Source organism: Hyperolius riggenbachi, chromosome 11 (assembly GCF_040937935.1).
Source record: "Hyperolius riggenbachi isolate aHypRig1 chromosome 11, aHypRig1.pri, whole genome shotgun sequence".
Classification (NCBI taxonomy): domain Eukaryota; kingdom Metazoa; phylum Chordata; class Amphibia; order Anura; family Hyperoliidae; genus Hyperolius; species Hyperolius riggenbachi.
The window spans coordinates 190,385,950-190,411,046 of NC_090656.1; the positions used below are offsets into that span (position 1 = coordinate 190,385,950).

At 46.6% G+C, this 25,097-nt stretch overlaps 1 protein-coding gene across 1 annotated transcript in view; it reads left to right on the top strand.

Annotated features, from left to right (window-relative positions):
- The window catches only part of LOC137538242 (transmembrane protein 272-like), a 35,844-nt gene extending 15,653 nt beyond the window's left edge, over window positions 1-20,191 (top strand). The window contains exons 7-9 of the mRNA XM_068260287.1: window positions 16,883-16,918; window positions 19,883-19,918; window positions 20,106-20,191. Coding sequence (XP_068116388.1) covers window positions 16,883-16,918; window positions 19,883-19,918; window positions 20,106-20,171 — 138 coding nt within the window. The 3' untranslated portion in view covers window positions 20,172-20,191. The remainder of the gene's footprint in view (window positions 1-16,882; window positions 16,919-19,882; window positions 19,919-20,105) is intronic.
- Window positions 20,192-25,097: the final 4,906 nt, after the last annotated feature.

Here is a 25,097-nt window from a genome sequence, read left to right on the forward strand (position 1 = left end):
CTCAGCAGCACTGAAAAGGCCTGGTGTTTCTTTAACAGTTTCACAGCATCAGAACTTTGTTTCTATTATACAAGCCTCATTTTTGGCTGCACAGAAGAAAACTGCCTGGGCATTTTTCCCCTGATGCTGTGCAAAGCATGATGGGATTTCTGATGCTGTTGTTCTCGTTCTGCTGTTTTGGTGCAATTTTTTTTTTTTTTTTTTTTACAATTTGAATTTGACATTTGAAGCCTAGCACATGCAGCTGGGAGGGGTTATCAGGACACAGGACAGTTAGAACTGTGTCTTATGCTCCCTGTCACCTCCTTTCAACTAGTGTTGGGCGAACACCTGGATGTTCGGGTTCGGGCCGAACAGGCCGAACATTGGCCAGATGTTCGGCATGTTCGGCCCGAACCCCGAACTCAATGGAAGTCAATGGGGACCCGAACATGCCGCAATACGGCCCCCCTATGGGGTCGCAGGCATAAGGGGGGAGCATGCCCCGATCGCGGGTGGGGGGGTCGGAAATTCCCCCACCCCCTCCGCTAGCGCTCCCCCCTCTGCCCGCTTCCCCATAAAAAAAGTTTGTTGAAAGTTAAATAGTACCTGGTGGTGGCTGCTGCAGTGGCTGGCTGACAGTGGTGTGAGTGAGGAGGAGGAGGAGGAGTCCGAGTAGGACGCGTTGAGGCCGGGCAGCGGGCGGTTCAGCGGTAGTACCCTTGTGGTACTTCCGCCCTTTCTCTGACCTCACGTCCTCTACGTGATGACGCGTACCCTCGTATGCGTCATCACGTAGAGGACGTGAGGTCAGAGAAAGGGCGGAAGTACCACAAGGGTACTACCGCTGAACCGCCCGCTGCCTGGCCTCAACGCGTCCTACTCGGACTCCTCCTCCTCACTCACACCACTGCCAGCCAGCCACTGCAGCAGCCACCACCAGGTACTATTTAACTTTAAACAAACTTTTTTTTTATGGGGAAGCGGGCAGAGGGGGGAGCGCTAGCGGAGGGGGTGGGGGGAATTTCCGACCCCCCCGCGATCGGGGCATGCTCCCCCCCCTTATGCCTGCGACCCCATAGGGGGGCCATATTCGGGCGAACAGGGCCCTGTTCTGCAGAACAGGGACCCTGTTCGGCCGGGCATTCAGCAGTTCGGGCGAACCCGAACTAAAAGGCCGAACACCGTCAGGTGTTCGGCCGAACTCGAACATCACCCGAACAGGGTGATGTTCTGCAGAACCCGAACAGTGGCGAACACTGTTCGCCCAACACTACTTTCAACCAAAAAGATGGCTGCCCCATGACAAAGATGGCAGCCCCCATGAATCACAAACATTTGCCTGTTCTTTTAAAACAGGGTGGGTAAAAAAATATATTAACTATCTATTCTAATTAACATTGCTAAGGTAACTTAATGACAGTATGTTTGTTTAGGCTGAAGTTCCCCTTTAAGCAGTGGCTGGATGGTGTAAAGGGCTCTGCCTCTGACACAGGAGACCAGGGTTCAAATCTCGGCTCTGTCTGCTCAGTAAGCCAGCACCTATTCAGTAGGAGACCTTAGGCAAGTCTTCCCAACACTGCTACTGCCTATAGAGTGTGCCCTAGTGGCTGCAGCTCTGGTGCTTTGAATCTGCCAGGAGAAAAGCATGATATAAATGTTATTTTTCTTTTGGATTGAGCATAAATTGTACATGCTAGGCTAGCTTCAGCTAGAAGTGTTGGTGGTATAATGGATATGTTAGTTACCTACCATACAATGAGACCTGGGTTCAATCCCCAGCCACGGTATGTAAGCTGGCTTTTGAAATACTGGAATTCCCTGGCAGATGAGAGTAGGGAATAGGTAGAAGGGGAGAGGGGTGGAGGGAGGAGGGAAGCAGCTATCCCTTAACTAATTAGTGTAGGCAGACAAGTGAGTCAAATGGTATAAGGACCTTGCTTGGAGGACGGAGGAGGGGCGGGTCTCCAGCAGTGAGAGCAGTGTGTTTGGCAATAATGTGCCTGCTGACTGTGATGTGGAGGGTCAAAGTTTTGCTCAATAGAGCATTATAGGGCGAATCGAACTTCCGCAAAAAGTTCGCCTGCTGCAGGCAAACGCGAACTTCCAAAGTTCGCCTGGAACCGTTCACCGGCGAACAGTTCGCTATATCTATAATGGCAAATTGTGACAGCTCTGGCCACAGGTCAAGCCTGCGCACCCAGTAGTCCAAGGGTTCATCGCTGCTCACAGTGTCTACATCCACACTTAAGGCCAGGTAGTCGGCTACCTGCCGGTCCAACGATGGTGGAGGCTGGATCTGAAAGGGGTAATGTGAGGTGTTGGGCTAAAGAATGTCCGCATGTCCAACATCACCATGAGATCGCTGGAGCATCCTGTCCTTGCCTGCGTGGACATGGGAGAAGGATTACTGGCAGTGGTACCTTTATTCTGTTGTGCTGTGACATCACCCTTAAACGCACTGTAAAGCATAGTTGCCAGCTTGTTCTGCAAGTGCTGCATCCTTTCTGCCTTCAGGTGATTTGAAAACATCTCCGCCACTTTGTGCCTATACCGAGGGTCTAGTAGCGTGGCCACCCAGTACAGCTCATTCCCCTTGAGTTTTTTTATACTGGGGTCCCTCAACAGGCTGCACAGCATGAAAGATGCCATCTGCACAAAGTTGGATGCATATGTACTATCCATCTCCTCTTGCTCTTCCTCAGTGATGTCAGATAAGTTCTCCTCCTCCCCCCAGCCACGAACAATACAACGGGAGCGTTGAGCAGCACAAGTCTGCTGCGATTGTTCTTCTGCCGCTTTCTCCTCCAAAAAGCAAAAAAAAAAACACCTTCCTCATCATCATCTGACTCCTCTTCCCCACATGACTCTTCCTCCTCCTCCTCCTTCTCTTCTTCTCCCCTCTGTGCTGGTGCAGGTGTTGAGGAAACATCTGGTTCTGGCGAGAATTGATCCCACAACTCTTCCTCCTGTTCCTGTTCACGATCCTCCACAGCTTGATCCACCACTCTATGCACGGCATGCTCCAGGAAGAAAGCATATGGGATCAATTCGCTGATAGCGCCTTCACTGTGACTCACCAGGTTTGTCACCTCCTCAAACGGCCGCATGAGGCTGCAGGCATTTCGCATGAGTGCCCAGTACTTCGGCCAGAACATCCCCATCTCCCCAGAGTGTGTCCTTTGACTGTCGTTGTAGACATACTGTTTGACGGCTTTCTCCTGTTGTAGCAGGCGGTCGAACATCAGGAGGGTCGAATTCCAGCAAGTCGGGCTATTGCAAATAAAGCGTCTCACCGGCAAGTTGCTTCTCCGCTGAATATCGGCAAAGTGTGCCATGGCTGTGTAAGACCACCTGAAATGCCCACACACCTTCCTGGACTGCTTTAGGACGTCCTATAAGCCTGGGTACTTTGACACAAATCTCTGAATTATGAGATTCAGCACATGTGCCATGCAGGGTACATGTCAACTTTCCCAAATTCAAAGCCAAAATGAGATTGCTGCCGTTGTCACACACCACATTGCCGATTTACAGTTGGCGCAGGGTCAGCCACTGATCCACCTGTTTGTTAAGAGCAGCCAGGAGAGCTGCCCCAGCGTGAATCCGCTTTGAGGCAAGACATGTCTAAGATGACGTGATACAGTCGCACCTGGCATGCAGCATAGGCCCTGGGGAGCTGGGGCTGTGTAGCTGGAGAGGAGATTGCAACACCAGTAGTGTTAAACTGACACACAGCCAAGGAGGATGACGAGGATGACAGTGAAGAGGATGTAGCAGGAGGAGAGGAGGTGGCAGCAGACCTGCCTGCAAGCCGTGGAGGCATCACTAGGTTTTGCTGCACAGCCACGTACTCCCGGTTTGCCAATGGTCACCAGGTTGACCCAATGGGCTGTGTAAGTAATGTACCTGCCCTGACTGTGCTTGGCAGACCAGGCATCTGTGGTCAGATGGACCATTGACCCAACGCTGTGTGCCAGAGATGACACCACTTGCCTCTCAACTTCATGGTACAGTTTGGGTATCGCCTTTTTTAAAGAAATAATTGTGGCCTGGTATCTTCCACTGCGGTGTCCCAATGGTCACAAATTTTCAGAAGGCCTCAGAGTCCACCAGCTGGTATGGTAACAGTTGGCGAGCTAACAGTTCCGTTCCGCCAAGCCAGCTGTCAGACGCCGGGCAAGGGGGTGACTGGCAGAAATTGGCTTCTTCCGCTCAAAGATTTCCCTCATGGATATCTTACTGCTGCTGTGGACAGAGGAGCAGGAACCGCTCAAGGTCAGAGGCGGAGTGGAGGAGGGTGGCTGTGATTGTGAAGGTGCAAGGGAGAAAGAGGCTGAAGATGATGCACCTGAAGGAGGAAGAGAAGGAGGGTGGCTTTTCTTTTGTGTGCTGCTTTTCCTCTGGTGCTCTTCCCATTGCAGTTTGTGCCTTTTGTCCATGTGCCTTCATTCTCATTCTCTACTATGCACTAGTATCTAGCACTTACTAAATACCCCATCCATATGGCTCTCTGTTGTTTAGATCCTTTTGTGTTGCATATCCAACTGCAACACACATCTTGCCCTGCATTTGTAGGCCACATTAAATGACACACCAGGGATATAATGTGCATGGTATCTGCTCTTTTCTTTTTTTTTTTTTTTAAAGAGAATTTTTTATTGATTTTGTAATATAGTTGCACATTAACAAACAATTACAATACAACAATCATAGAGCAAAACAAGACATTTGGGTGTTCTTCCGCTACTACATAAGATTCCCTTTTCATGTGTCAAATCTTCTTGCACAGATCTTATCCTAGGAATCATACATATCTAGTCGTCACTTTTTTTGTATATACACGTAAGCATTCAGCTGATCATTAAATAACAGCATTAACAATATGATCAATGAAGATCTTGTATTATCACAGATATGTCAAGGTGAGGGATTACCGTATCAAAAGCATTAACCCAAATACTCCATACCTTTTCGAATTTTCTAAACTGTGATCTGGACTGATATGTGAGTTTGTATAGAGGTAGTACACTGTTTACATTTTCCTTCCATTGTTTTAGCGAGGGTACCGAGTTTTGTTTCCATGTGGAAGTGAGGGATTTTCTAGCATAGTACAGTAAAATACGCGTCAGAGTTTTTTTGTGTGTACTACATCCCATGTCCCCCAGTATACCTAGCATGCATGCCTGGAATGACATTATAACAGGAAGTTTGAGTTTGTCTGATACGAAGTGTATTACTGTCCTCCAATAAGATTGAACCTGGGGGCAGTACCACACACAATGTAGAAAATCAGCGCTTCTCACCGTGCATTTAAAGCATGAGTCCACAGCCCCTCTTCCCATCTTTGCTAGCCGAACTGGTGATAAGTAGGCTTGGTGCATCCACTTAAGCTGAATTACTTTATCCCGTGAAGTTATTACAGTTTTGAAGTATGTATCCTGAAATTCCGACCACTCTGAGTCAGTAATGTCCACCCCCCCGCTCTCCCACTTGTATTTGTAATTATTACGGATATTATTCTCTTTGGCAAGGAGCATAAAGTTATAATACCGTGATATTAGCTTATTAGTATCCTTTTGTAAAAGCAGTGATTCTAGTGGCATCGGGGCCAATATGACTCCCTGTAAGCCGAGTTGAGATTTAAGAGCATGCCTGATTTGAAAGTAGCGGAAAAGAGAGCGGGGTGGTAGGGAGAATTCCTGCCTCAGAGTGGTAAAGTCTTTGAAAGAGCCTTCACAGTACAGTTGATTGATATACTTAATACCCACTTTGCACCAGAAATGTATATCCGGGATTTTTTTAAGTTCTGGGAGTTGTTTATTATGCCACAGGGGCATATTAGGAGATATGGTACGGGGAGACGGGTCACATAGCTTTTGGGCCTTTTTAAATATCTTAATAGTGTGTTGAATCAGACGTGTGCCTTCATCCCCCATGGGGACTTTACCTCTATAAATAGCAGAGCACAGTGCTTCATAAGAAGTGGCTATGTCCGCTTCCGTATTCATATCTGAGTGTGTTCTTGTGGAACTCAGCCAGTGCTGTATAGGCACCAATTGAGATGCAAGGTAGTAAGCATGGTAATCAGGTAGGGCGAATCCACCTTCAGCTATTGGCAGTTGAAGCGTTCGCAACGCTATTTTTGGGGTACTTCCTGCCCACAGGTAACTCGTTATAATAGTCTATTTTTTTAAATATTTTTTGTGGAAGCCAACATGGAGACATCTGTAACACATACAGCAGTCTAGGAGCTATAATCATCTTTATGGAACATACCCTACCATATAAATTTAATGGCAGACTCGACCAGCGCTTCAGTTGGGCCTCTATGGCTGTTATGATTGGTTGAATATTATTGTTCTCAAATGAGAAAATATCTTTATGTATCCAGATACCCAAATATTTGAATTTGTCCACGATTAACAGATTTGATATAGGGGAAATTATACTATGGTCAAATATGTCCAAGGGAAATAATACCGATTTTGACCAGTTAATAGTAAGGCCTGACAATCGTCCAAACCTTTCGTATAACTCTAATACGGCAGTCAATGAAGGGCCAGGGTCAGCCAAATAGATAAGCATGTCATCTGCATAAAGAGAGATCTTCTCTATTATATTGTTAATCTTAAGGCCTGTGATATTGGGGTCCCCACGTACTGCCTGTGCCAGTGGCTCTATAGCTAGAGCAAAGAGCAGAGGGGACAGCGGGCATCCCTGCCTGGTACCTCGATGTATCTGGAAGGGGGCAGATATAGTCTGGTTGACCCTGACCCTTGCGACCGGTCTAGTGTATAGAATCTGGATCCATTTACAGAAGTAAGGCCCGAATCCATAACTTTTAAGTACTTGTGTTAAGTAAGGCCATTCTATAGAATCGAATGCCTTGTTTGCATCAAGGGATAGGATTATTCTAGTATTGGAGTTTGAATGGGGAAATTGTATATTAGAAAGAAGTCTGCGTATATTCATTCTAGTCGACCTTCCTCCAATAAAACCACATTGGTCTGGATGAACTAGCCTCTGCATTACTTTTTCTAGGCGAATTGCTAGCACTTTAGATAAGATTTTGGTATCAGTGTTCATTAATGATATTGGCCTATAGGAATCACACATTAATGGGTCTTTACCTGGTTTTAAAATGAGAGTGATTAACGCATCTCTCATTGATTCGGGTAACTCCTCTTTTTCATATATACTAGGAAGGAGCGAGGCTAATCTTAGTAGGATATCTGTTTTATTTTTAAAATACCATTCCACTGGGATTCCGTCGGGTTCCGGGGCTTTGCCTTTATTAAGGCTTGCCAATGCTATTCCCAGTTCATCCAGACCAATAGGTGAGTCCAATGTCTCCACCTCTGCCTCTGTTAGAGTCGGTAGGGAGAGGTGTTCAAAGAAAGTTTCCATGTCACCATTATTAATACTTGTCCGAGAAGTATAGACTTGTTTATAAAAATTCTTAAACTCCTCTGCCATGCCCACAGACGTCTCCAGTAGCGTCCCATCAGTCTGTTGTATAGCTGAGATGGCTGTGGTATCAGTATGTGCCTTGAGAAAGTATGCCAGTAATTTTCCGCATTTATTGCCATGTTCAAACTGATTTTGTTTATGGATTATGTCCTTTCGTTTTACACTATTTAGCAGTTCTAACTCCAGTTTTCTCCTAGCTAATTCCCAGTGCGTGTACCTATTTGGACTAGGGTCCAGTATTAATTGTGCTTTGCATGCTTCCTATTCCTTCCTAATATACTCCTGGTGAGCTTTGTTATTGTTCCTGAGTATTGACATAGCTGAGCGAAAGGATGCTCGTAGCACCGCTTTCCCGGCGTCCCAGCAAACATCCTCACTCACCGTGCCCTCATTCTCTCGCCAATAGTACGCCATACCTTTTTTACATTCGGTCAACACATTTTCATCCTCCAGCCACACCGCACCCATTCTCCAGAGGCCTGCACATCCTGTTCCTGGAGTGTTAATAGTACACATCAGTGGGGAATGATCCGATATTCCGTGTGAAAGATACTGTATATCTACAATATATGGGAGCATATCTTTAGAGGACAGAATCATATCAATCCGCGACATTGTTTTGTAGCTATCGGAATAACATGAGAATTCCCTCTTATGGGGGTACTTCCACCTCCAAACATCATTCAATTGGTATGTCTTAATCCAATCGAGGAAGGATATAAAGGAGCGGTGACTTCTATTTAGTCTATCTGCATCAGGGTCTATTATGGCATTAAAATCCCCCATAATCATAAGAGGGCCTTCCAGTATGTTATGGAGTTTTGAGGCCATTCCTTCTAGTATTTGTACTTTAAATGGGGGGGGGGGGGGGAATATATATGGATACCATAGTAAAAATTTGCCCCTCTAAATTACACTTTATAATCACGTAGTTACCGTTGGGATCAGTAAGAGCTGTCAGAATTTTGCCCGGAAAGGATTTACTTATAAGTATGGCAGTGCCCCTGGAGAATGAGGAGAAGTGAGCAAGGTAATACTTAGATATCCATGGTTTTTTTAATAGAAGTGCCTTGGAGCCCACTAAGTGGGTCTCCTGAAGACAGATCACATGCGGTTGTTTTTGCTTAAGATACTCAAATACCAGTTTACGCTTAATATTATTATTTAGGCCCCAGACATTCCAGGTAATAATCTTTAGCTGCATTTGTAATGGATTTTACTGTTGAATTGAAATGATGATCCCTCATGAATGATAAATGACCACTTGACACTGAGGCAGCCTGCGCAGAAGAACCTCCAAAAACACAACAACTTAACAACACATATAACCCAACTCTTATCCCACCCTGCTCTCTGAAATAAAAACCTTCGGGAGCTTGTATCCCTAACCGTTCCCATTAACCTGAGTGGAGCACTTACTTAGGGCCAGCAACCCAGAACCCGCTTTATTAATTGTAAAATATGACTTAGAAAATTTGCGGACACATTTACCTTGGGGAGAAGGAGTTACCCCTGACCATCCCCTAGATCAGGTAAGGTGTATCACGTGTAGTGCACCTTGTAACCAGTGCCTATGCATTATAATGTATATTTCCACATTCAAAATTGCCTAACCTTCACCGTAGTGTTCAGATGAAATAGGGGGGGGGGGGGGGGGGAGGGAATGGTACGTACAAGAGGAAGGAGAGACCACGCTGGAAAAAGGGGGGGGGGGGTATAGATGACAAGAGGAGCGATTAAAGTGGGGTACAAGGAGGATAGAAGGGGAAAAACCACAGGAGGTGATCAGGTCAAGTTATGAGCCAGTGGTGAGTTGAATTCTTATATACTCTTGGAAATATCCTAGAAGTGTCATAAACATTGCTAGATATTATACTGTACAGTAGCTGCAAAACTATCAGACCTTAGTTTTTCCTGAGCAAAGAGTTTCCACTACTGAGCTTAATGGTACTCTGCTACCACCTACTGGGCATACAGAGGTACTGCACAGCATTTATGCTTATTCCCATAAGAGAATGACTGTGTGGAGGGCTGTCAAACCTGAAGCTTCTGGAAAGTTAGTGAGAAATGACAGAATTAACAGCCGTGACATATAGAAACCGTCATTTCCTCATCTGTTTTTTACTGAAAGTACTGTAAAAGGCACTCCCAGAATGTTGGTGTAAGTCAGTGTTGCCACAAGCATGCTAATATTTTCAACCAGAGTCTTTTGTTTAAGTGGCTTATTATTCCAGCTTGACAGAGCATTCTTTACAAAGTAAGGTGGGGTATTATCCCGGTGAAGGTAAAGGCATAGTGGTACATCTCACATGTTATTAATGGTAAGAGTTTGATTTCCTAGGCGGACGTGGTTTTGCGGTGGAAATTTTCATTCCCTGACCTTCCATCCACTTTATGGCATCACCAGCAGATGTAAAAAAGTGTGTCTTAGATTCATATTGGACTCGCAACTTTGCCGGGAACAGCATGCTGTATGGGATCTGCAGCTCCATGAGGGAAATTTTAACATTAAAGAAGGTAGCTCTTTGTTTTTGTATCTCTGTGGAGAAGTCTTGGTATATCGAGATTTTCACCCCATTGTATGTTAAATCAGGTGCTTCCCTTGCTGCACGGAGAATTTCAATTTTATCTCTATAGTTGAGTAGTTTTGCAATGAGGGGACGGTCATTAACCCCTGGCTTAGGAGGCCCTCCTGGAACACGATGCGCTCTTTCTATTGCAAAAGCATGTGAGGGTCTTAAGTCTGGTAAATGATCTTTCAGCCAGTTCTCCAAAAAGGTTTCTGGGTATCTGCCTTCTGCTTTTTCAGGGAAGCCTATAAATCTGAGGTTGGATCTTCTTGATCTGTTCTCCAGATCATCTATTTTGAAGGCATGCATGTCAGATTTTTGTGTTAATGCTGTTTGTGTGCGCTGCATAGGCTGAATGGTGTCCTCCATCTGTCCCACTCTGCGCTCTGTTTCCTTTGTCCTATCCTTTAACTTACTGAAGTCGTTTTTTAGGAAGGACATTTCAGCATGTATGGAGTCCAGCCTGGATGTTAGTGATAGCTGCAGGCCATGTATGGCCTCTAACAGTGCTGCCCTGGATGGCTCTGGCTTCTCCCCCTCCTCCTCCCCGGCGCCATCTTGGGTCTGCTCCCAGTCTCCCCCTCCTCTGCCCTCCGCTGTGTGCTCTGCTGAATTTGGGGGCTGGGGCTGTGGTACCTGCTCCTGGAGATGTGGTGCGGAGTGTCGCCTGCACCCCCTTTCCCGCTGATGGTGTTGGCGGAGAGGTGTGTGCTGGGTCCGTGCTGCATGCGGACATGCTGTCCCCGGCGCCATCTTGTGGATCCGTTCTGGCGAATCTTGCCAGCTTTTCAGCGGCATCATACACCACCGGGGGCCCGTATTTTGTCATCTCCGGATCCTGTGTAGCTTTGCCTTCACGTTTGGCAGCACGGGATGCCCGGTGTCGGCGCCTTCTGCTGTGTCCAGCCAGGATAATTCAGCGGGTTCTTAGGAGCTGAGGAGAAGCACGTCCTCACGCTTCCATTGCTGGCCACGCCCCACATCTGCTCTTTTCTTATGTTTAAATGTGACCCACTAGATGGCAGTCTCAGCACACAGCTCCTTGTATTTCATGAGCCTCAGAGATAGTTCACATTGCTCACTGTACTGTAATACATTGGGCCTGAAGGATCAGTCATCTAATCACACATTTGTCTGGTCATGTGACCAGGGGCGTAACCATAGCCCCTGCAAGGTAGGCAGGCACAGGGGGGGACCATGGGGGGTGCAGCCTGATTGGGGGCCCACCCAGAGCTGCTTTTAGAGGCAGGAGGGGAAGTGTCAAAAACCTGAACGGTTCTTGCCTTTTTCATGATTGCTAACTCAGTAAAGGACCAGCCCTTAAAAGCGTTCGTATCATATAAATCCGGCATAGTGGGGTCTGAACCCTCTATAACAGTAATTATAGATTGATGGTGTACCTTGAAATGAATCAGAGTACTCAGTATATGATTTTATATAAAAAAAAGTATTTGCTTATCATACAGCATATATGAACAGTTCCAAGTAGTGTTTCCTTCTAACAGTATTCCATCTCATCAAGGCTTAAAGGGAAGGTTCAGGGAGGGTGGAGAAAAAATAAAAATCAATTTCCACTTACCTGGGGCTTCCTCCAGCCCGTGGCAGGCAGGAGGTGCCCTCGCCGCCGCTCCGCAGGCTCCCGGTGGCCGACCCGGCCAGGCCGGCTGCCAGGTCGGGCTCTTCTGCGCTCCAAGTCCTTGTACTTCTGCGTCCCACGCCGGCGCTCTGACGTCATCGGACGTCCGCCGGGCTGTACTGCGCATGCGCAGAACTACTGCACATGCGCAGTACAGCCCGGCGGACGTCCGATGACGTCAGAGCGCCGGCGTGGGACGCAGAAGTACAAGGACTTGGAGCGCAGAAGAGCCCGACCTGGCAGCCGGCCTGGCCAGGTCGGGTCGGCCACCGGAGACCACCGGGAGCCTGCGGAGCGGCGGCGAGGGCACCTCCTGCCTGCCACGGGCTGGAGGAAGCCCCAGGTAAGTGGAAATTGATTTTTATTTTTTCCCCACCCTCCCTGAACCTTCCCTTTAAGAGCCAAGCGATCATCAATCTTCCAAGTACATTCAAAAAGGAAAATAACAGTTGTGTTATGTAGAATAAGATCTAAAGTAGTCTCATCTGTCTCAATAGCTGTGTATCTAGTAGCAGTGTAAAACTTGTAGTAATCTTCTTAAAGAAATAGCATAAAAAATAGCTTCTAAAAAAACTTCTTGCTAACATCTTAACAAACCTTAATGCTGAAAAATTAATAAAGTAAATCTCCAGATTATTAAGCATATTACCCCTTCTCTGTCATCTCTTCAGCATCTAGAACCACGTGTGGGAAGGTAGCTTCTGCCTCATGTGTCTTCTCAGGAGATTGTTGGGCTTCTGCAAACTATGAGCTTTCAGCTCCTACTTTTATAGGGATTCGATGCAATATGGCTGCCTGATCTGGAATTTCCCTGAATCTCAGGTTCTGATTGGCTAAAGCTTCCGTGCGTAGCTCGCTATCTTTGACATTTAAAACAACCATAACACTTTTTTGTTTTGAATACCTTAATTATCTTAACTGTGAGAATCTTCGTCATTTGGAGTGTTTGACATTTAATGAATGAAGGTGATAACGTAATTATTTGGGTACACACACAGGTAGACATCTTGACTACATCATGACCTCCCGATAAGAGAAATGTCATGAGACACTGGGTCTCCAGAATTAAAAACATCTCCCATATCTATGTTCCATGCTGTGTTTGCTTATAATGACATCTGTGTCTTAATTGGCCTAAGGTATGCCCATTTCTTTCTGAAATGCTGTCGGCCATCTTGACCCACCAAAATACATAGGCCTGTAACCAACAGTATTCAGACTTACAGTAAATTAATGTTTATTTAAACACTATACTATCCTTAAAGAATAATCAAATATTGTGTATACTGATCAGCTATCTAATTTCATTCTATAATTTTTTTATGAAGAAATCATTAATTTTATAAACTTATAAATGATTTAAAAAAAAAAAACGCCACATGGCAGTGCAATATTATGTATTAAGCTTATGATTAAAAATGCTTTTTCTATCTGACATTTTATAAAAGTTACAATGAACTACCATAACATGTTTGCTGTCGCCACTAATTTTAAAATAAGATATTGTTCCCAGTTTTCCACACAGTACGCTTATCTGTAACCTTGACATTTGAAAGATGCCTTGTATCATAAACAAAAAATGTTTTCACTTCTTGTAACTAGAATAATCCAATTATGAGTTTCACTGTCTGGAATATGCTGATATGTCTCAGAGCAATATTTAAAAAAAAAAAAGTACCCGAACTTTACAATGAAACTTTGCATAGAACATGCAACTTAGAACATACACATATGACAGCTTTTCCTGCATAAAGCAATCTGCTAGAATTCTGACAGAAAGTAGCGCAGGAGGTGGGGCAGTGGGCACACAGCAGTGGGGAGGGGGCCCTACTCCCTCCTCCCTCACTTCGGAACCCGCTTTTTGGTTCTCCCAGCTCCCCCTCCAAAAATGACAGCAGTCGGCGGGGAACTCGCCTCTCTCTGGTTCCAGGTGGCGATGGAGATCTGTGTGCCTCTGTCTTCTATTCCTCCAACGCCGCTAATCCGGAAGTAGAGTGGGGGCGTTAATGGTGGTGGGGGGGCGTCCCAAGTTTTGCAGGGGGGCCAAGTGATTCTAGTTACACCCCTGCATGTGACCTCACAGAATCACTGAATTCCGAGTATACCCGGCTGTGGCGCCACTGCACTTGTGTTATCGTCTACCAAATAATGCTCGGTGGATAAAAGGTTAAAAGTAAATCAATATGGCAGTCTCCATATCCCTCTCAGGTCAGTTGTCCTTTAATGTGGACCTGAACTCTTGCACAGGAAAGCAGGAAAATGCAGAGACATGCCCCCCTGTATGTATTTAGTGAGTTTAGCCTGTCTCATTCTCATCTGTATCTAGTTAGTCATCTAACTAATCGCCAACGTAATTTGATCCGGCAGCTGTGTCAGCTCAGGAATCTCCTCTGCCACGGCAGAGCAGCTCATTTGCAAACACTGGATGTTCACCCTATGTCTGCATCCATGAAGGAAGTAGACACACTGCAAATTTATTGCAGAATTTCTATCAGCTGTAACAAAAATGTTTTTTTCTTTACAGGTTATTATGCTGTTGCATATCTTTTAGAGCAGAGAGTAAGTTCTGAGTTCAGGTCTGCTTTAATGGGGAACTAAAGAGAGATCTATATGGAGGCTGCCATGTTTATTTTCTTTTAACCTCCCTGGCGGTAAGCCCGAGCTGAGCTCGGGCTATGCCGCGCAGGGGGAGATCTCAGCCCCTGGTGGGGCGATTTGTGTGCTGTAAATTGCTGTGCGCGCAGCCAGCACTTTGCTAGCCGCGCGCACAGCTTGATCGCCCCCGCTCTGCGGCGATCGGCCACACGCAGCGGCTGAAGAGGGCCCCACCCCCGCCAGAGCCCTGCGCTGCCCGGATCAATGAGTTCCAGGCAGCGCTATGGGCTGGATCGGGTGTGCCGGACGTCGGCTGACGTCCATGACGTCATCCCGATCGTCGCCATGGCGACAGGAGAAGCCAAACAGGGGAACGCGTTATATACGCATTCCCCTGTTTGCTATAGATGCCGGCGACGATCGGACTAGAGGGCCACATGCGCCCTCTAGTGGTGTTTCATGTAGCTACCACTCTGGTAGCTTTACATGAAACAAAAAAAAAAATTTAAAAAAAAAAGGATTTTTTCAATTAGGAAAAAAAAAATTAACCGCCAGGGAGGTTAAGCAATACCAGTTGCCTGGCAGCCCTGCTAATCCTCTGCCTCTAATACTATTAGCCATAGCCCCTGAACAAGCATGCAGCATATCAGGTGTTTCCAGGGGTCGAGTGGTGCGTGGACGCGGGTGAACGGCGTCCACTTACTATTTCCCTGGGGTGGACGCCGTTCACCCTGCCATGTTCGGAGGGGAGCAGCGCAGTGGAAAGAGAGCTGTGAGCAGCGGTGGAGAAGGGGGGCCATTTCCCCCCCCCCCCCTCCCCTCACCTTAGAAGCTCTCTTTCCCTCGCTCTCCCCTCCTGAAGTAAAGTGCAGGCAGCCGGCAGCGGGCGGGACTTACCTCTCCTCGTTCCAGGGTCGGATCTGCGTGCAGCTGCTCTGGTCTGTATCAGACCAGACTTGCGGCACGCAGATCCGGAGTTCCGACGACGAGGAGAGGTAAGTCCCGCCCGCTGCCGGCTGCGCGCACATTACTTCAGGAGGGGAGAGCGAGGAAAGGAGAGCACCCTAAGGTGCTGCTCACAGCTCTCCTTCCACAGCGCTGCTCCCCTCCTGCTGGGGGACACCTATTCTGGGCACATATACCCCTGGCTACATATACTGGGCACATATACCCCTGGCTACATATGGGCACATATACCCCTGGCTACATATGGGCACATATACCCCTGCCTACATATACTGGGCATATATACCCCTGGCTACATATACTGGGCATATATACCCCTGGCTACATATACTGGGCATATATACACCTGGCTACATATACTTGGCATATATACCCCTGGCTACATATACTGGGCATATATACCCCCTGACTACATATACTGGGCATATATACCCCTGGCTACATATACTGGGCACATATACCCCCCTGACTACATATAGTGGGCACGTATACCCCTGGCTACATATACTGGGCACGTATACCCCTGGATACATATACTGGGCACGTATACCCCTGGCTACATATACTAGGGATATATACCACTGGCTACATATACTAGGCACATATACCTCTGGCTACATATACTGGGGACTACTATACTCATGGCTACTTATACTGGGGACACCTATAGACCTGGCTACCTATGCTGGGGGTACCTATTTTGGGGGAACTGCTGTCAGATTATCTGCTGTTATGTATTTTGGGGAACAGCTGCCAGATTATGTGTATGTTAGGGGAGCGACTGCTGCTAGATTATGCGTATTTTGGGGAACTGCTGCCAGATTGTGTATGTTTGGGGGACCACTGCTGCCAGATTATATGTATTTTGGGTGTTACGTGTATTTTGGGTGATCCGCTGCCAGGTTTCGCGTATTTTGGGGAACTGCTTCCAAATTATGTGTATGTTGGGGGAACTGCTGCTGCCACACTGTCTATTTTGGGGGAACCACTTCCACATTATCTGTATTTTGGAGGAACTTCTACCAGATTATGTGTTTTTTTGGTGAAATGCTGTCAGATTACATCTATTTTGGGGGGATACACTACGGCAGAGCTCAAACTTCCCTGGCAGACCTTTTACATCACTGCTAAGGTCATGTATATTTGGCCCCACCCATGATCACGCCCACATTATGCTTGACCACGCCCATTTTTTGGCGCGCGGCGCAGAGGTTTTCCGGGTGAGTCCACTCACTTCTTTTTCCAGGACTAGACCCCTGGGTGTTTCAGACTTTAAAGTCAGGTCTGACAAGACTAGCTGCATGCTTGTTTCTGGTGTTATTCAGATACTAATGCAGAGAAATAGACCAGCAGGGCTGCCAGGCAACTGGTATTGATTAAAAGGAAATAAATATGACAGCCTCCGTATACCTCTTACTTCAGTTCCCCTTTAAGTCTGCAAGGTAGATTGCACAGAGGCAGGCAAGCACAATCAGCTGCACAGTGTTCTTTACCATGAAAAGTTCAGTTCCAATGTTATCATTTACTCAAATATGATTGCTTAGGGAATTTGCCTTGTTCAGCATTGGGTTTAGGTTTAGTTGAAATTTAAATATGCATCATTATAGCTTCTATTTTGTAAATTCTAGTATACAGAACTAATGTTTGTTATTTTTCCTCCCAGTGTCCAAACTTACCAGCGTGTGCCAAGGCAGCAAGGGTATGTGTCCTCACAGCTTCCAAACAAGTTACATTGTTTGCATTTCATTTGCGTTTGTGTAAAAATAATAGGAATGCAGAAAAAACACAGCTCAAAGCCTGTATTGTAGAATGTTCCCACCTTGTTCCCAATAAACACTTAAAGAGAACCCGAGGTGGGTTTGAAGAATATTAACTGCATACAGAGGCTGGATCTGCCTATACAGCCCAGCCTCTGTTGCTATCCCAAACCCCCCCTAAGGTCCCCCTGCACTCTGCAATCCCTCATAAATCACAGCCACGCTGCTGACAAACAGCTTGTCAGAGCTGGCTGTGTTTATCTCTATAGTGCCTGTCTGCTGCTCTCCCCGCCTCCTGCAGAACTCCAGTCCCCGCCTGCATCCCTTCCCTCCCTGCTGATTGGAGGGAAGGGACGGGGGCAGGGACCGGAGCTATGCAGGAGGCGGGGGAGCAGCCGAGACTGACACTACAGATGTAAACACAGCCTCACAGCACGGCTGTGATTTATGAGGGATTGCAGAGTGCAGGGGGACCTTAGTGGGGTTTGGGATAGCAACAGAGGCTGGGCTGTATAGGCAGATCCAGCATCTGTATGCAGATAACATTCTTTAAACACACCTCGGGTTCTCTTTAAAGAGAACCCGAGGAGGATCTTTGGGGGGAGGGGGCCAGATGGGACACAGAGTCACAGAGGCATGTCCTCTGCTAAATGACATGGCTCTGTGTCCCCAAACCGCCGATATCTGCCCCCCTACCGCCGTGCTATAGGCCCCCGAGATTAGCAACAAGATTTGTCACGAACTCTGAGGTAAACACAAGGGAGAGGCATTCCCTGTTCAAAACGCCCACCAGGGACGTTCCTGCAGGGTTTCCTGAGCTGCCATTGGGCAGCTCTCTCTCCCCGGCCGCGCCTCCTGCCGCTCCCCCGCCTCCCTGCATGCTATGAGAGACACACAGTGTCTTAGTGCAGCGTCGTGACCCAGAGGTCACGAAAGTGAAAGAGGGCCATACGGGAGCAGTGGTTTTTGTGGCTTCCTGATCCGCTTAGCCCCTACTTTTTTTTTTTTTCCTTCGTTTTTTTAAGCCCAACCTCGGGCTCTCTTTAAATGCTTGCTTCTCTTGTGGAATTGGAAAAACCGTAAACACAAAAAATAACAAGCAAAAAACACAACACTCATTCTAATGTGAATTGAAAAAATGGAATGCAAAGACCATCCACTTTTCTGCCTTTTTTTGGTGGAGAAAAATCACTGAAATTACTACAGTGTTGCAAGATTACAGTTGCATGTTGACACCATTAATTGTGCAGAGAGGACTTAAAGGAAACACAAGGTGAAAATACACTGATTAGATAAACAATTGTGTCTATCCTCCTCCTCCCAAAAATGTTTTCACATATCCCACCGTTTTATTTTATATTTAAGTGTACTTTTTAAGTTGTTACTGTTTAATTGTCTCTACTCAATGACACATTCATTGAAGTATGCCAGAGCTAAAACCTATGAACTATTGACACTTATTATCTCTTTTCTTCTTTCAGAAGCCATTTTCTGCCAGGAAAGTGTTTTATGGGTGTAATTCCTTATCTGTGAGGGCTATTCTATGGTCTGACCAGGCCAAAAACTGTCACTTGCTTACCTGATGTTTAACTCTTTCAGGCAGAGGAAGAAAAAAAGCAACACAACATAGTTATTTGTGTACTTGGCACTGTACATACACATGGCTATCTCATCATGTCACATGTCACTTCAGGGGACATCTGAAGTGAGAGGGATTTGGAGGCTGCCATATTTTTCTTTTAAACAATGCAAGTTGCCTGGCTGTCCTCTGCCTCTAGTACTTTGTCATAGACCCTGAACAAGCATGCAGATCAAATGTTTGACTGAATTTGCCGCATGCTTGTTTCAGGTGTGTGATTCAGACACTACGGATACATGAAAGATCAGCATGACTGCCAAGCAACTAGTTTTGTTGAAAAAGAAATAAATATGGCAGCCACCATATCCCTCTCACTTCAGGTGTTCTTTAAACTATATGTTTTCATTTTGAGCATTTATGTTGATGATTTGATCAAAAGAATTGGCGTCATAGAGATTGTGTGAAAATACTTTCATTCCCCTGGTAAAGTGGAGGTATCAGAGGTGGGTGTCAGGGTGTGAAATATTGCAGTACTATGCTTGATGTCTGGAGTGGTGTGGGGAACCCATTAATGCTCCATGTGCTGTTGTCTAACTCCTGTAGTTCATGGTCTGGCTGACTCTGTGAGGCCTATTCCATCTTCTGGTGGAGGTGTATGCAGGGGAGGACCTAACATGAAGCTACCTTAATCACGTGATTCAGGGGGCAGTGTTTGGATTAACAGTTTGGGCCACCTGGCGCCTGCCTCCTCTCCAGCCCGCCTTCCTGGCGCATGCACATCCTCGAATCTCTTCTTGAATTTGATGGGTGGCACCTGCCGCCCTTCCCTATGACAGCTTTGACAGAGGGGACGCTTTGGTATGCAACCAATCAGGCAGGAATGCCAGCATCAGACTGGCTAATCACAGCCTCCCGCTGCTCCTTTTGCTAACTGGTGCCGAATGCCGATGGTCTCGAGGGTGGGACCACGGCACCGTCATTTGGCCAATCACTGCACTCAGTCGGTAGCCGTGACATGTGATCTGAAAGCATCTGACAAGTTTTACTATCATGTTGTGGGTTTGTGTTTGTCCTCCTAGTAGTGCCCTGTTTTTCCACCACATCTCCCTTTATTATATCATTGGCTTTATGCCTCACCCTTATACATTTTAGTGCCAAGGCAAAACTCCTGCATTGCCACGTCATGCATCCTGCTTTGCATAAAAGTTATTGCCCCACCCCCTGGTGCCAACGCTGATCACGTGGTGAATATTGATATAAACCCAAAACATTGCAGTTTTGTAAATGCTCGTATGCAGAATCTGTAACATGATGTGTTTTATTTCAGGCCGCAAATCTAGCAGCATTTGAAAAGCTCAGACAGGTGCGTCTCTCCCCAAAATAATCTTCTAGACATTTGAAATGATGATCACAGTTCCATGTTCACACCGCACGGTATACTGTAACTGCACATTGACTGATTAACTTTTAACATATTATTTTTATTTTGTAAAAGTCGAAACTCTCTTACCTGCTGTGTGTTATTTTCTTCTTTTGTTTTCCCATTTCAGTCGGCGGCCAGAAGGCCAACAGATACGAGGGCAGAAAAGACGCGACTCCTACTAGAAGAATCTTAAATACACTTTTTTTTTTTTTTTTTATTAGTTGCATGTTGACACCACACAATGTACATAGACTTCTTAAAATGTAACACGTTTTCACGCTGAATATTTCTGTTGATGATCTGATCAAAATTGATGTTTTTTTTGCTAATTTGCTATATATAAATTTACTTGAATCAAGCCAATGTGTACAGTAGTATTTCTTTTTCCAGTAATAAGGCAAAATACAAGTACTGGGACTAAAACAAATGTAAATGCCTATAGGCCCGCTTGGTGGATCGCTCAAGTCCAGTTTTATCAGCTGTACGACAGACTGTACACACGCCCGATTTGACGTCCGAACGACTGGTCGTTTGCGAAAATCAGATGTGTGTATGGGCCTTATGTCTAACTATTCAGAAAGCAATAGAATGTACCAGCTTGGAGCTTAAAGGACATCCGAGGTGAAAATATACTAATGAGATAAACAATTGTATCTATCCCTCTTTCTAAAAATTATTATTTTTTTTTTTTTTAGTTATCCCATGTAATTTTTTTTTTTTGTCTACTTTTTTAAGTTTTGAGTGTTTCATGGATTCTTCCCACTGACAGTATGAAGTATGTCAGAGCTTAAATCTATGAACTATAGACCCTTTTTACCTCTTTCCTGCTCTCAGAAGTCATTTACTGTCAGGAAAGTGTTTTATGGTAGCAATTCCTCATCAGTTAGGGTTACGCTATAGTCCGACCTGGTCCCGACCCAGACAGAAACTGTCATTGCATACCTGATTTTTAACTCTTTCAGGCAGAGAAAGGAAAAAAAAAGAACACAGCATTAGAGATGGCCCGAACGGTTCGCCGGCGAACGGTTCCCGGTGACCTTCTGGGGTGCGCGATCACGGAGAACCGTGTACTTTTTCGGAAATTCGGTTCGCTCCCATAGTGCATCATGAGAGTCAACTTTGACCCTCTACATCACAGTCAGCAGGCACATTGTAGCCAATTAGGCTACACTCCCTCCTGGAGCCCCACCCCCCATTATAAAAGGCAGGCAGCGTCAGGTTTTTCACTCACTCGTGTGCCTGCAGTAATTAGTGAAGGGATAGCTGCTGCAGACTCTCATAGGGAAAGCTTAGTTAGGCTCTTGTAGGCTTGTTAGCTTGCTCCTTGCTGATTCTTATTGCTAAAAAAGCACCCCACAACAGCTCTTTTGAGTGCTAATCTTGTTCTTGTGCCTGTCCGGTACCTCTATGTATTTGACAGGTGCACATTGTAATACCCACTGCGTATACCTACCTGTTGTTCACTGTGCACCCATCCACCTACGTGAGCGCACGCAGTGTCACTGTGCCTGTCCGGTACCTGAGTGTGTGTGACAGATGCACATTGTAAAACCCATCACTGCATAACCCTACTACTACCTGTTCACTTCAGTGCACCCACCCACCTACGTGAGTGCATGCAGTGTGATATACCACTCCGTTTATACCTGTTAACTGCACCTGTGTGACTGCACATTGAATACTCAAGTCAGTGCATACCTTTCACTTCATCTCCCCCCCCCCCCCCGATATGGACAAAACAGGTAGAGGCAGACCCAGAGTAAGGCCACCCGGCAGGTCTGTGCGAGGTCGTTATTTCCTGCGGCCTTGGACCAAAGTACAGTGCTCAGAAGAAGGCACGTGCCATCAACTCCCAAGATTATCAGGATGCGATTGACTATTTAACACAGAACACCTCATGTTCCGCTGCCACCAGTGCTACTCCAAGTACCACGTCCGCTACATTTGACAGTTCGCAGGAGTTATTTGGTGGGGAAAACACTGATGCACAGCCATTATTGTTACAACCAGATGAAGGTGCTAAGCAAGTTACACCACCTCATATGAGTTAGTCGACACTATGGACGTAATGTGTGCGGAGGGGGATGATGAAGTACCTGCTATTGGTGCAGTTTTGGAGGTGTCTGAGGCAAGCGAAGCTGGGCAGGATGATTATGATGATGGCGATGATAATGATCCCACATGTATTCCCAATAAAGTAGATGAACAGGGGGACAGTTCAGAGGGGGAGTCAGAGAGGAGTAGGAGGAGATGAGTTCCTGAAAGAAGCAGGGGAGCTCGTCATCAGAAACAGCTGGTGGCAGTGTCCGGCGCCATGTATCGCCACCTATGTACAGCCAGCCAACATGCCCTTCAATGTCAGCTGCTGATGCTACCTTAGTGCCATCACCCCAGGGGGGCTCAGCGGTTTGGAAATGTTTTAATGTGTCTGCCTCAGATCGGAGCAATGCCATCTGTTCTCTCTGTCTCCAAAAATTGAGCCGTGGAAAGGCCAACACCCACGTAGGGACAAGTGATTTACGAAGGCATATGGAGAAAAGGCACAAACTGCAATGGGAAGATCACCTGAGCAAAAGCAGCACACAAAAGAAAAGCCACCCTCCTTCTCCTCTTCCTCCTTCAGGTGCATCATCTTCAGCCTGTTTCTCCCTTGCACCTTCACAATCACAGCCACCCTCCTCCACTCCTCCTCTGACCTTTAGGGTTCCTGCTCCTCTGCCCACAGCAGCCAGGTGTCTGTGAAGGAAATCTTTGAGCGGAAGAAGCCAGATTCTGCCAGTCACCCCCTTGCCCGGCGTCTGACAGCTGGCTTGGCGGAACTGTTAGCTCGCCAGCTGTTAACATACCAGCTAGTGGACTCTGAGGCCTTCTGTAAATTTGTGGCCATTGGGACACCGCAGTGGAAGATGCCAGGCCGCAATTATTTTTCTAAAAAGGCGATACCCAAACTGTACCGTGGAGTTGAGAGGCAAGTGGTGTCATCTCTGACACACAGCGTTGGGTCAAGGGTTCCCCTGACCACGGATGCCTGGTCTGCCAAGCACGGTCATGCAGGTACATTACGTACACAGCCCATTGGGTCAACCTGGTGACCAATGGCAAGCAGGGAGTACATGGCTGTGCAGCGGACCAACTTGTGACACCTCCACGGTTTGCAGGCAGGCCTCCTGCCACCTTCTCTCCTCCTGCTACATCCTCTTTGCTGTTGTCGTCCTCCTCCTCCTCCTTGGCTGAGTGGCAGTTCAACTCTACTGGTGCTGCAATCTCCTGTCCAGCTACCCACCCCAAGCTCCCCAGGGCCTATGCTGCATGCCAGGTATGACGGTGTCACACCATCTTAGACATGTTTTGCCTCAAAGCAGAGAGTCACACTGGAGCAGCTCTCCTGGCTGCTCTGAAGAAACAGGTGGATCAGTGGCTGACCCCGCACTAGCTTGAGATCGGCAACGTGGTGTGTGACAACGGCAGCAATCTCATTTCCGCTTTGAATTTGGGAAAGCTGACAAATGTACCCTGCATGGCACATGTGCTGAATCTGGTTGTGCAAAGATTTTTGTCCAAGTACCCAGGCTTAGAGGACGTCCTGAAGCAGGCCAGGAAGTTGTGTGGGCATTTCAGGCGTTCTTACACGGCCATGGCAAACTTTGCCGAGATTCAGTCGAGAAACAAGTTGCCAGTGAGACAATTGATTTGCGATAGCCCGACTCGCTGGAATTTGACCCTCCTTATGTTCTCTCGCCTGCTAGAACAAGAGCCGTCACCCAGTACCTCTATAATTTCAGTAGAAGGACACCATCTGGGGAGATGGGGATGTTCTGGCCCAACCTCTGGGCACTCATGCGAAATGCATGCAGGCTCATGCGGCCGTTTGAGAAGATGACCAACCTGGTGAGTCGCAGTGAAGGCACCATCAGCGACTTGATCCTGTACGCTGTGCTGTGGAGGAGCGTGAAGAGGAACAGTTATGGGAGGAACAGTTGTGTGAGCAATTTTAAGCAGAACCAGATGTTTCCTCAACATCTGCGGCAACTATGCTTTACAGAGCGTTTAAGGGTGATGTCACAGCACAACGGAATAAAGGTACCACTGCCAGTAATCCTTCTCCCATGTCCACGCAGGCAAGGACAGGATGCTCCTTCGATCTCATGGTGATGTCGGACATGCGGACATTCTTTAGTCCAACGCCTCGCCTTAGCACTTCTGGATCCACCCTCCACCAACACCTGAACCGGCAGGTAGCCTAGAGATGAGCGTAATGACGTAATTACGATTTCGCGAAATTTCGCGTAATTAGTGTAATTACGATTATGGCCGTAAGTACATAATCGTAATGAAGAAGGATTTCGCGAAATTTCGCGTAATTTTCGCATTACAGTGGGTATTACGAAATTAATGCGTATGGCCATGCTCCCAAGCGGAAAAGTTGACGCATGGATCAATGTTAGGTAGCCGCCGACTTTAAGGGTTAATAGCAAAGCCCCCTTAAATGCTAAGAGCCTCAAATTTGGAGAATATATTAAGGAGATCAGGATTCAGGAGGAATAAGAGGAAACATTTTTTTTTCAAAAAGACCTTATAGTTTTTGAGAAAATCGATGTTAAAGTTTCAAAGTAAAAATGTATACATTTAAAAACCCGCCGACTTTAACGGTTAATAGCAAAGCATGCTTAAAGTTTAGGAACACCAAATTCCTAGGGTATATTAAGGGGATCAGTGGGAATAAGAGGAATTTTTTTTTTTTCAAAAACACCTTATAGTTTTTGAGAAAATCGATTTTTAAGTTTCAAGGGCAAAAAATGTCTTTTAAATGCGGAAAATGTCAGTTTTTTTTGCACAGGTAACAATAGTGTATTATTTTCATAGATTCCCCCAAGTGGGAAGAGTTTTACTTACTTCGTTCTGAGTGTGGGAAATATAAAAAAAAACGACGTGGGGTCCCCCCTCCTAGACCTCTTTAACCCCTTGTCCCCCATGCAGGCTGGGATAGCCAGAATGCGGAGCACCGGCCGCGTGGGGCTCCGCACCCTGACTATGCCAGCCCGCATGGTCCATTGATTGGGGGGTCTCGGAAGGGGAGGGGCAGCCAAGCTTTCCCCTCCCCCTCCGAGCCCTTGTCCAA